The sequence below is a fragment of the Rutilus rutilus genome (assembly GCF_951802725.1).
Source record: "Rutilus rutilus genome assembly, chromosome: 2".
Lineage (NCBI taxonomy): Eukaryota > Metazoa > Chordata > Actinopteri > Cypriniformes > Leuciscidae > Rutilus > Rutilus rutilus.
The window spans coordinates 32734145-32746746 of NC_140210.1; the positions used below are offsets into that span (position 1 = coordinate 32734145).

At 37.3% G+C, this 12602-nt stretch overlaps 1 protein-coding gene across 3 annotated transcripts in view; it reads left to right on the forward strand.

Moving 5' to 3' along the window:
* Nucleotides 1-12578, forward strand: part of wdr17 (WD repeat domain 17) — a 37126-nt gene extending 24548 nt beyond the window's left edge. For 2 of the 3 annotated variants that reach the window (XM_084402023.1, XM_084402024.1), the window contains exons 17-30: nucleotides 35-190; nucleotides 3054-3118; nucleotides 3194-3326; nucleotides 3738-3829; nucleotides 3916-4015; nucleotides 4893-5032; nucleotides 5287-5307; nucleotides 6207-6318; nucleotides 6571-6712; nucleotides 7830-7932; nucleotides 8033-8134; nucleotides 8223-8318; nucleotides 10540-10723; nucleotides 10839-12578. In XM_084402023.1, the coding sequence (XP_084258149.1) occupies nucleotides 35-190; nucleotides 3054-3118; nucleotides 3194-3326; nucleotides 3738-3829; nucleotides 3916-4015; nucleotides 4893-5032; nucleotides 5287-5307; nucleotides 6207-6318; nucleotides 6571-6712; nucleotides 7830-7932; nucleotides 8033-8134; nucleotides 8223-8318; nucleotides 10540-10723; nucleotides 10839-10958 (1566 nt within the window). In that variant the 3' untranslated portion in view covers nucleotides 10959-12578. The remainder of the gene's footprint in view (nucleotides 1-34; nucleotides 191-3053; nucleotides 3119-3193; nucleotides 3327-3737; nucleotides 3830-3915; nucleotides 4016-4892; nucleotides 5033-5286; nucleotides 5308-6206; nucleotides 6319-6570; nucleotides 6713-7829; nucleotides 7933-8032; nucleotides 8135-8222; nucleotides 8319-10539; nucleotides 10724-10838) is intronic. The other variant, XM_084402025.1, reaches the window with a different exon arrangement.
* The last annotated feature ends 24 nt before the right edge of the window (nucleotides 12579-12602 follow it).

The following is a 12602-nucleotide window of genomic DNA, read 5'->3' on the forward strand; positions in this document are numbered from 1 at the left end:
TGTAATTATTTTACCATGTGTCCCTTCCCTGTAGTCTGAAGCACAAGAGCTGACCATAGTAAAGATGTCAAAGTTTGGGGGTGGTATTGGAGCCCCTAGTAAAGAGGAAAGGCTCAAGAATGCAGCAGAAATCCATGTCAGACTGGGACAAATCCAGAGATACTGTGAGCTTATGGTGGAACTGGGAGAGGTAAAATCTAAAAGATTTAAAAGCTACTGAAGGTTTTTTTTAATGTCATTTTCTGAAATGTATATACACTCACCTAAAGGATTATTAGGAACACCATACTAATACTGTGTTTGAACCCCTTTCGCCTTCAGAACTGCCTTAATTCTACGTGTCATTGATTCAACAAGGTGCTGAAAGCATTCTTTAGAAATGTTGGCCCATATTGATAGGATAGCATCTTGCAGTTGATGGAGATTTGTGGGATGCACATCCAGGGCACGAAGCTCCCGTTCCACCACATCCCAAAGATGCTCTATTGGGTTGAGATCTGGTGACTGTGGGGGCCATTTTAGTACAGTGAACTCATTGTCATGTTCAAGAAACCAATTTGAAATGATTCGAGCTTTGTGACATGGTGCATTATCCTGCTGGAAGTAGCCATCAGAGGATGGGTACATGGTGGTCATAAAGGGATGGACATGGTCAGAAACAATGCTCAGGTAGGCCGTGGCATTTAAACGATGCCCAATTGGCACTAAGGGGCCTAAAGTGTGCCAAGAAAACATCCCCCACACCATTACACCACCACCACCAGCCTGCACAGTGGTAACAAGGCATGATGGATCAATGTTCTCATTCTGTTTACGCCAAATTCTGACTCTACCATCTGAATGTCTCAACAGAAATCGAGACTCATCAGACCAGGCAACATTTTTCCAGTCTTCAACTGTCCAATTTTGGTGAGCTCGTGCAAATTGTAGCCTCTTTTTCCTATTTGTAGTGGAGATGAGTGGTACCCGGTGGGGTCTTCTGCTGTTGTAGCCCATCCGCCTCAAGGTTGTGCGTGTTGTGGCTTCACAAATGCTTTGCTGCATACCTCGGTTGTAACGAGTGGTTATTTCAGTCAAAGTTGCTCTTCTATCAGCTTGAATCAGTCGGCCCATTCTCCTCTGACCTCTAGCATCAACAAGGCATTTTCGCCCACAGGACTGCCGCATACTGGATGTTTTTCCCTTTTCACACCATTCTTTGTAAACCCTAGAAATGGTTGTGCGTGAAAATCCCAGTAACTGAGCAGATTGTGAAATACTCAGACCGGCCCGTCTGGCACCAACAACCATGCCACGCTCAAAATGGCTTAAATCACCTTTCTTTCCCATTCTGACATTCAGTTTGGAGTTCAGGAGATTGTCTTGACCAGGACCACACCCCTAAATGCATTGAAGCAACTGCCATGTGATTGGTTGATTAGATAATTGCATTAATGAGAAATTGAACAGGTGTTCCTAATAATCCTTTAGGTGAGTGTATATATAATTTCTTGGATTGTCAGTATATATTTTAAAATGTTTTTATAATAATTAATCAATGACATAATATGCTGATTAAGTAATCTAATTAATCACATATCAATATTTGCTGATACAGTAGGTTGGGGTTTAAAGGAATAGTTCAACCAAAAATGAAAATTATCCCATAATTTACTCACCCTCAAGCCATCCTAGTTGTATATGACTTTCTTCTTTCAACCGAACATAATCGGAGTTATAATAAATAATATACTGCTCTTCCCAGCTTTGTAATGGCATTGAATATTGCCAAGCTCCAAAAAGTGCATACATTCATCATAAGTTATCCATATGACTCCAGTGGGTTAATAAATGGCTTCCGAAGTGAAAGTGATGGGTTATTGTAAGAAAAACTTTTATAAACTATAATCACTGGTTTTTGGCAAAGGCCATACACACGTTCACAAGAGAGTCGAGTTCCAGCAGAGGGGTGACCTCTGACCCAATGTATGACGTAGCTCCTCTTCTCTTATATCGAAATCCTCTTACAGTTTTCTTTTAAAAAAAGAACTTCCAGTTTTAGACTTCTAATTCGTGACCAGTATTTTGTTTTGCTCTATCCTCTGCACTTCCGCGTTCATCAGTTCTCACCTAAGGTCACTCTTCTGCCGGAACGCGACTCTTTTGTGAACATGTGTATGGCCGTTGCCGGAAGTCAGTGGTTATAGTTTATACAGTTTTAAATATGGATGTTTTTGCTAAATATCTTGCAAAAACCCACTGCTTCGCTTCAGAAGGCATTTATTAAGCCACTGGAGTCATATGGATTACTTTATGATGGATGGATGGATGCGCTTTTTAGAGCTTCAAAAACTTGTGCCATTACAAAGCTGGGAAGAGCCAGGATATTTTTTATTATAACTCCAATTGTGTTCGGCTGAAATATATACAACTAGTATGGATTGAGGGTGATTAAATGATGGGATAATTATTGTGTTTAATGTTTTATTTCAGTGTTTTTGCTTTATAATTAATCACACTAAAGTAACATGGTAAATTGACTGCCTTAATCATTTCAATGTTCACAGGTTCAGTAAGCACTTTTAATGTTTTTGAAAGAAGTCTCTCATGCTCACCAAGGCTGCATTTATTTGAACAAAAATACAGTAAAAACAATATTGTTGTAAAATATTATTCATATTTAAAATAAACTGAATTTGATGTAACTATTTCCCCAGTATTCAGTGTCACATGATCCTTTAGAAATCATTATAATGCTGATTTGGTGCTCAAGATAAATGTCTCATTATTATAAATGTTGAAATAAAGTTGTGCTGTTTAAATAAATAGTGATACAATATATTCAGGATTCTTTGATGAATAAAAAAAAAAACAGAATTTATTTGAAATGTAAATCATCATAAATGCCTTTACTGTTACTTTTGATCAATTTAATGCATCCTTGCTGAATAAAATGATTGATTTCTTTAAAAAAAAAAACATAATATATGAGAAAATAGAAGGTTCGTCTTTTTTTCTTTCAGAAATGTAATTTTCTGATGATTTTGTATGTTTATGTTGTTTTATGTGTTTAGTGGGAGAAGGCTCTTTCTGTGGCCCCTGGTGTCTCCATGAAATACTGGAAAAAGCTCATGCAAAGGTATCTCATATACGGCTCTGCATTTGTAAATCTGATGTTGTGAGTTTTTCACCGTTTATTAACTGCTCAATGTAGGAGAGCAGACCAGCTGATGCAAGAAGGCAATGATGATGTCATCCCATACTGCATCGCCACTGGTGAGGTGAAAAAGCTAGTGAATTTCTTCACCTCTAGAGGTCAGCTGAAGGAAGCTGTGCTGGTGGCTCAGGTACAGGGCACTGTTATCTTTTTACCCATTTAGAGAGTTGTTGTAAGACTGTGAACCTCTGTGTTGAGTCTCATAATAAATTGAAATTGGATTTAATAAACAAGGCAAATTAGCACCGATAAGAACTTTCAAAAAAGTGTTTTTTATGCGGTAAATAATGGCGCAAATACCAGTAAATAGACTAGCGCAAACCTTAGTAAATCACCTTACATGATTCATTTAAAGTGAATCATTTAAGGTCAGCTGCAAAAATAACTCTGTCCACGCCTTTTGAGGGCTAATTTTTCACTATGTGTCTTAAGTAAATCCTGACAGTATTTTTTTTACGCCAAAAGAGGGTTTGCATTGGCACAATCCTTTAGTAAATCTGGCCCTATGTATTATAAATGAGAATGCACTTTGTTTTATCAGGGTGCTTGTGAAGGCAATATCCATGGCCCTCAGATCACATCTATAAACCATGCCGCAAACTCAGACAATGACAACATAGAAAAATACTGCGGGTAAGTTATACTTAGTTTAAGCCGAAATCAAGTGTTTCACACGAAATCAGTGTTTTCTCTTTTTCTTACCCACTCCCTTTGTTTAGGATGTTGCACAGAGTATGTAAAGAGCTGGCTGAGTGGTATTTCCAAGATGGCCGTGCTGTGTTGGCAGCTTGCTGTCATCTAGCTGTAGACAACACAGAAGTAAGCTCACAATAATGAGAGATATGATTGAACACTAATAGCAACATTTAAAATCAGACGAACCTCTAACAATATCATGTCAATGTTTAGACAATTAAATAACACGATAAAGCCAAGCAGGGACAATTAATATCTCTTGGACAATTTAATATAAATTTTTATTTTTATTATTTTCAAGACAGTTGCTCTGCTTTTTAAAAGTTTTGGGTCAGTAATATTGTGAAATATTAGTAGAATTTAAAAATGTAAAAAAAATGTTTTAATGTAATTGATTTCTGTGATGGCAAAGCTGAATTTTCAGCATCATTACTCCAGTCAGTCACATGATCCTTCACAAATGATTCTAATATGCTGATTTGCTACTCAAGAAACATTTCCTATCATTGTCAATGTTGAAAACGTTTGTGCTGCTCAATATTTTTGTGATACATTTTTTCCAGGATTCTTTGAAGAATAGCAAGTTCAGAAGAAAAGCGTTTATTTCAAATAGATTTTCATTGTAACCATATAAAAGTATTTGTTTGTCACTTTTGATCAGTTTGGTGTGTCCTGGCTAAATAAAAGAAATGTAAAAAAAGAAAGAAGACATTACTGACCCCAAACTTTTGAATGTTAGTGCATATGTCAGACAGTATAAATTAAAGGTAGTACAAAAACTACTACCGCGATGTATAAATACTTGTTTGCCTTTATGGCAACGGGAACTGAATGAGAAATATATGTTTAACTGTCATAAAAATGTCACAATGCAAAACATCTTAATGATCCTTAAAATATGCTTGATTTGTTTAGTGTAATATATATAAGTCATGTTAGGCAAGTGATGTATGATGTTCTATGAGTGTTTAGATAAGGAGTTTTTATCTCCTTGTGTCAGCTGGCTATGGCGTCTCTGATCAGAGGCAATGAGCTGGAGCTGGCAGTGTGTGTGGGCACAGTCCTGGGAGAATCAGCCTGTAAAGCCACCCACTACGTTCTGGAGCTCTTGGCCAGGAAATACATGACCACTGCCACCTGGTAAGCATACAACTGATCAATGCATCTTTGCATCTTTTCTTAAAGTCAAGTTTAAAAAGGGAAACCAGGTTTTTGTTCAAAACTGAATGACCAAATATGTAACTTTGAATCACATTTCCTTTAAAATAGTTTGCACACTTTCCTGTAAATGCAACCCATCTCTTATCATCAGTCATGCACAGAAGTGTTGACATGATCCTGATAGTCATCCTTACTGCACACCTGTTACATTTTTCATTTCCATTTCTCTCTAGCTTTCCATCTGTGACATACAGGTATTTTTTCTGCCTCCCTTTTCTGCCTCCCTGGTTTATATGCTTAATGCTTATTCATAACAGATTATCTCTTTAATACTATAAATCATGACTGCGAGCCCCCATCAGGATTTAATCCGTTGACATTTTAAAATGCATTCAGTCAACTTTAACTACCAATGTTAATATAACTAAGGTGATCATTGACGTACAGTATTCTTAGGTGCCACTTTAAAGGGATATGTCTCAGAAATGAAACTTGTCCTCATTTACTCACTCACACTATTTTTTTCAAACCTTTTTTTTTTTCTTCTTTGGAACTGATTTTCCGTTTAAAAATGTTTGACAAAAACAAGTGAAAAAAGACTGCAAAGCATTATAAGGGATGCAATTTTTTTTTTTTTTGTGATGGCAAAGATTAATTTTCACCAGTCTTCAGTGTAATGCGAACCCTCAAAAATCATTCTAATATGCTGATTTAGTGCTCAAGTAACATTTCTTATTATCACAGTTGAAAAACCATTGTGCTGCTTAATATTTTTGTGGAAACCGTGATACTTTTTTTTTTTAAGCATAGATTTTTTTGTAACAATGTAAAATTCTTTACTGTTAAGATACCTTTTGATTGTTGCATTTAAAACATCCTTGCTGAATAAAAATTATTCTTAGTTTCTTTAAAAAAAAAAAAAAAATATATATATATATATATATATACTGTATATATTCAGAAAACTTGGAATAAAGAGCACAAGTCATGTAGACTACTATTACAATATTTTTATGGTACTTTTTGACAGCCTCAAATATTTTGTGACAAAAATATTCAAAAACTCACTTTTTGTTTTCAACAGAACAAATCAAATATTTATCCACTTTTCCCATTACTTAACTCATGCTGCATTGGGTCTTCTACTCTCCAGGGATCTTGCAGCCAGATTACTTCAGATGATCCCTGATAATGAGATCTTGTTAGCCAAACTGTGTGCCTTCTACCCTGGCAGCTCAGCCGAAATCAACGACCTGCACGAAAAGGTGACTACCTCATTCATACGTCTCAATGCTGCACATTAGTCTTAAATCGATTCAAATGTTATTAGTTCCCATTCATTTTAGATGGAATTGTGGCCATTTGCTCAACATTCAACAATCAAATGAAAAATAATTCTCATAATGAGTGTGAAGGTCCAAACGATTATTTATTATTTGACGTGAATATGGTATTTATTTATTTTGTTTGTTTATTTTTCTAAGTGCAATAATTTGGAATATATATATTTTTTCCAGTGTGGTCTACCGACTTTAGAAGAATGTAAAGAGCTTGCTGAGAATACACATGCTGAGGGAGACATCTTCCAAGCAGTAAAGTATTACCTCCTGAGCACAGAACCAGAAAAGGCTCTTCCCATCGGGATCACATTTGTCAAAGGTGAGTGTCCGAGAGACTCAGTTCATGTCTCAAAGCAGTGCCATTTCCAGCATGCCCACATTCTGCACACAATGCATATATAGCATAGGCCTACTTCCGTTTTCTCAAGCAACTTTTAAAGGTTGATTGAACAATTACACTTGAAAAATGTGTGAATTTTGTCAAAGTATGGGAACTTTATATTTTGTTGCAAAAGTGTTGTTTCTAGTCACCATTAGAGTGATTAGAGTTTTCTTCTGTGAAGTTTCTTCCATTTCAGTGAGTGTATACAATTTGTTTTGATGTATAGAAGTGACTATATAAACAATATATATGTTACTATATATAGACTCTGTTTGCTAAACAAACTGAAACACAAGTTAGACAAACTAACAAAGTTCAACATAAATATTATGTAATGTTTAAACTTAAAATACAAGCTTATCAAACTTGAATCCACAAGCAACATTATTCGTTTTGATTTTATAGAATATAATTAAATTGTTTGCTGAAAACAAAGACCAAAACAAAAAAATCACAAGACTTTATCATTCAAAGGCATAATTGTTGCCTTGAAGAATTAAAAGGGACCTATTGTGCCCTTTTTCAGTCTTTATTTTGTTTGGGGTCTACTAGAATAGGTTTTCATGCTTGAATGTTCATAAAACACATGATTTTTCTCATATTTTACAGTGTTGCAGCACCTATGCTCCCAATCTGTCAGTAACGCTGTTTAGTTACCATCTCTATGAAGCCCCTCCTTCTGAAAAGCGCAATGTGCTCTGATTGGTCAGCCGGTCAAGTGTGTTGTGATTGGTAAACCGCTTCCAGTTTCGGAAATGTCACTCCCCTTACCATAACTGCGAGTTTCAACACGCTACTAACGCAACTTAACCAGGCCTCGTCCCTTTATTTTGTATATGCCTTGGGTGTGAATTATTTAAATGAGGGATATGGGATAGGGATTGTGATGTGTACGTTCCCAGAAGAAACCTCAAGGCATACTAATATAGAGAATAACTTTGTGCTTGACTTCGGGCTTTGTAACTTTGCAGTTTGCAGACCTTTTTTATGCTCAAACAACATTTCACACTAAAGAAAGTTAACAATTTATTACTGACTCTCTCTCCCCTCATAGAGCAGCTGAGCTCTCCTGACTGGCCGGTGGACTCAGTGTATCACATCCTAGACCTGCTGAGCTACATCAGAACAGACCGTCTTATTCTTCCAAAGTGTAGTGAGTAAGTCAATGACCTTGCCTCAAAAACAGCTGTCATTGATGTAATTTATAGTAGCTTGCATTATATGTTCATCTCATTACCTCTCTCTGTCTTTGACTAGAGACCGCAATGAGTTGCTTATTCTCTGTGGGTATATTGGTGCACTATTAGCCATTGGGAGACAGTATTCCAGTATAGTGCCAGCACTGTATGAATACACAAGGTATGTTAACTGTGGGATTTATATCAAGTAACTCAGTTATTGGTGATCACAAGTAATGTCTCTCTCTCTCTCTATTATCCTCCATCAGTCAGCTGCTGAAGAGAAGAGAGGTGGCTGTACCACTGCAGATAGAGCAGTTGTCTGTAGAGTTGGAGGCCTGGAGAGCCTGCACACAATCCCTCAAGTCTGTACCACAATACATTACTCTAATTCATAACAAACAACAGCTCTGTATCAAGACCTACTTAGTCAGTATTTTAAAGCATCATTGGCTATTCCAAACAGTATGCAGCACAATTATAAGATACCTTATTTTGAACAATTTCCAAGCCAGCATTCCAAGCTCATGGACAAAGCAATCCCAAAATGCACTGCAGTTAGGTTGCTACCTTACCTTAAAGGCAGGGTAGGCAGGATTTTTCTAAAAAACTTTTTCCCAAATTTGTTTAAACTGTCTTTATATACCAATACATAATTAAAATGTAAGTACTCTGAAAAAGAGAGTATAAAAATCGAGTGTCTGTAGTCCTCTCAGGACTGCAATAAACACAGCTACTTATTCCATTCACTCCCACCCCCTCCCATCTGGGCTCCTTCCAAAGCCACGCCCCCAAAACACATGAACGCGCGATGCCGACCGCTCAGCTAGAGGACGCGTTTGCCAGCGCCGAGCGGAGAGGAGCGCAGTGCATGTAGTGACATCATTTCAGAATCACATGTAATAAAATACCTAACTTTATCATTATGAATATAAACAACTAACATGGCTGTTAGTACTCACTATCAAGCTAGCATATCGATACTGGTAAAGTTTTAAATATATTGAGTTTGATTCGGTAACGAGCTAGTAACATAAGGCAAAGCTAAAAACAGGTCGCATTGATACACGTTTCCCCATTACCATCAGTTACACTGTGATGAAGGTGAATTTCGTGTAAGATTCATAACATATACAGTGTTTTGCATGTAAGAGCTTCCATGATGAAAGCACTGTTGGCTCTGATGAGGACTAACGTTACACTCAGGTGACAAGTAGCCTACCTTTCTACCTTACTAGTTCATTTTTTTGCCTGGTTTGCCTTCGCTGACTGTATATGCAGGTACTGGGAATTTTGACTGCTCTTTCTCTGCCATAATTGTGATTCCGTGCTTCCGTGCCTCTCTCCGTGCCTCTTCCCCTCCTCGAGTCAATGTGGGCAGCTCCTGTAGCCGCGGGGGTGGTAGCCATGGTAGCGAGGGAGAGTGACAGTCGCCCAGCCAATCATTTCATTCGTTCCGAATGGAAATAAGTAGCTGTGTTTATTGCAGTCCTGAGAGGACTACAGACACTCGATTTTTATACTCTCTTTTTCAGAGTACTTACATTTTAATTATGTATTGGTATATAAAGACAGTTTAAACAAATTTGGGAAAAAGTTTTTTAGAAAAATCCTGCCTACCCTGCCTTTAAGCCCAAAATCTACTTCAATTTTGATGTAAACACTTAGTGTATGTGTACATTTGGACACATGGTCTATCAAAGTATACTTGATTTGAGAGCGTGAGCGGACACAGGTGGTTGACACATGCACACTAGACAGTTCCAACTCACTATCTATTTTCTAAATGCATGGTATAGGTCTTATTGTGAACAATTCCTCCTTGTATGTTTCTTTCTTTCTTTCTTTCTTTTTTGACCTGTCATTTTTAATCAGTCATAACTATCTTCTGGTGAAAAGGACAGACTGATGTACGCAGGAGTCAGCTTAAACCCCGCACCTGCAAGCTTGTATTCATGCTCCCATTTTTTAAAGCAATGCCCACAAGTCCCTAAAAAAAGTCCCTGCCCTACATTTCTGACAATCCGTTACACTCGGATGTACATTAAAATGGAATAAAAAGATTTGTTGCCACTTCTGTATCAACACGACTTTAAACAAGAGTTGCGGGTATCTATCAAATGCCTCACACATTGACTTGTTAACAGGGTGCTTGTCTATTGTAGTTGTTCAGTCTCTACTCTACTGTCTCGGGACAGTAACTAATTAGTGCAAAAAAGATCAAAGCGCATGTGTCTGTATTTGTTGGCTGCATACGCCATTAATGGTTACTTTACTCCAGTCTCAAAGTCATAAAGAAATTACCACAATTTAACAAGGAATAACAGTCAATTTTATAATGGTTACTTTTCTGAAATAGGACATTATTGGTGACATATGAGGCCGAGAAATGTAGCCTCCGGAGGACGCAGCCTTCAAAATGAGACACAGCTAAAGTTTGGGCTTTAGTAGGAAGCTGCCTATGCACTGTAGGCAGTAGACAACAAGACAGCCCACTTGGTTTTACAAAAGATCTAACATTTCTGCTGACAATTGAAGATACTTGGAAAATAATCTATTGTTCGCACTATCTCTATGCATACACAGAGCGGCAGATGACACCTCATGTGTGCCACCATCTGAGGCCCAGAAAACGGAGTACAGTCAGCTGTTGAGTCGGATGAGAGAGGAGCCCATCAAGGGCCTAGAGGGTCCTGACTATGTCACTGGCTCCAACTTGCCCAGCCACTCTGACGTCCAGATTTCCTGCTTCACTGGCCTCAGGATACAGGTGGGTTTCTTGTGGGTAGACTTGAATTTTTAGCACTATACCTTAAATGTCTCTGTGCATCTGCTTGTACTGCTGCAGATAGAGCAGTTACATCTGCCTTTTTTTTGCCTGGCAGGGTCCAGCGTTCTTCCTGGAAGATGGCAAATCAGCCATTTCACTAAATGATGCCCTGATGTGGGCGAAAGTGAACCCTTTCTCTCCATTAGGGACGGGTATACGCCTCAACCCCTTCTGAGCACAAATACAACAAATGTGAGCAGTATTTTGCCTGGTCTGACTATGAGATGTCAGCGTTTGGAAAGGGGACGACAATCCTGTTTTTTCTCAGAAAGTATATGTCATAAAACAGCAGAATGTCCAATTGTTCAAATCACATTTTTTTTTTGAAGTTTTGCCATTCCATGCTGTGCTTATTACATTCAGGATTGCAGTTCATATGCAAAGAATCACAGCAAAAGTGCTGCTGTAGTGATTATACAGTAGGCTACACAAGGCCACAAGTAAGACCCACAGCACAAATGCAAGTGTGATATTTATACATGTCGACAAGAAATGCACAGACTGATGCACTACTATCATAGGCAAGCAAAGCGAGATGAAAATTAGAGCACCAGAACTACCTGTTAAATCTCTATAAAGGGAGATTTATGCTGGATACAGTAATGAATGTTACATATGAAGCAGGATATTTAATGCCTTTCTTCCTCATCCTAAATCACAAGCTTGGTCAGGTAATCGGGTTTAGGTGTTATGTCCAGGTCTTAGGGTTGTGGCCTATAGCGCAAAGATTGAATTTCTACTTGGTTTAGTTGGCACTGTCAATGGTATTATGGAGTCTAAACATTTGCATCAAGCAGTCTGAATGTTTTGTAACTTTTATTTCAAGACTTGAGTACAGGGCATTCATCTGTACGTTTTTGTTTGTTTGCGCATTTGATTTCATGAAAAGAGATGTGTTAGTTTTGCTGCTTTGACACTGAAACCGTTTGTCATGTCTGTTGTCTGTTATATATGGACTGAATATATTTACTGACTACTGAATATACAATACACCTTATTTTAGTAGAACCAAATAAGAGAATTAAGAGTTTAAAACATTGTAACAATACTATTTACTGTAATGTTTCTTCATTTCATTCAGTAACTCTTATGAATGGTTTTACAGAGCAGTTCTGGGGCCAGAGGTGTAATATTTATGTTCATAAACTATGGCAACATTATTTACGAAGCGATAATAGACATTAAGTCTTGCTGTTACATTCAAAATGTGTTTAGATGAACTTAGGCAATAAGTTTGAGAAAGTGCACATATGGAGTGAGGATGTAAGACATTTATGCTGACATACATAGCTATACATTTGGAGTGTGTTTCTGAAGTTAGGAAATTAAAGACAAAAAGTGTCAATTGTATTGCTAAAATCGTCAGTTGCAATGGTTGTCACGCATAGCTGAGTATATAAAATGGAATCATTTTATGTAAGTTTTATGTTAGAAAAACCAGATAGAGAGACTATTTTCATCAAATGTGAAATGCACTGTGAAATGTATTTATTTGTATATAGTTTTGTTGTAGAATTTATGTCTAAATCCAAGCTCAAATGGGTGTACATAACATATTCATATGATCACTGTTCATACGCAACTGAGGACAGTTAAACAGTTATATATCGATCCTGGAGTTGAGTCATGCATCTGATTTAGCCAGGACCTTTTCAAATTCTGCATGTTTCAAGTGTCTCATCTATTTATTTTGACTGATGATATAAAAGCGCAAGGCGAGATATATAAGAATAGGCAATTACCTTTTTTGTGACTATGATTTGATAATTGCTATTAAAAAGATCAAGTGTACAGGAAATCGTATTGTTCTATTTTTGCT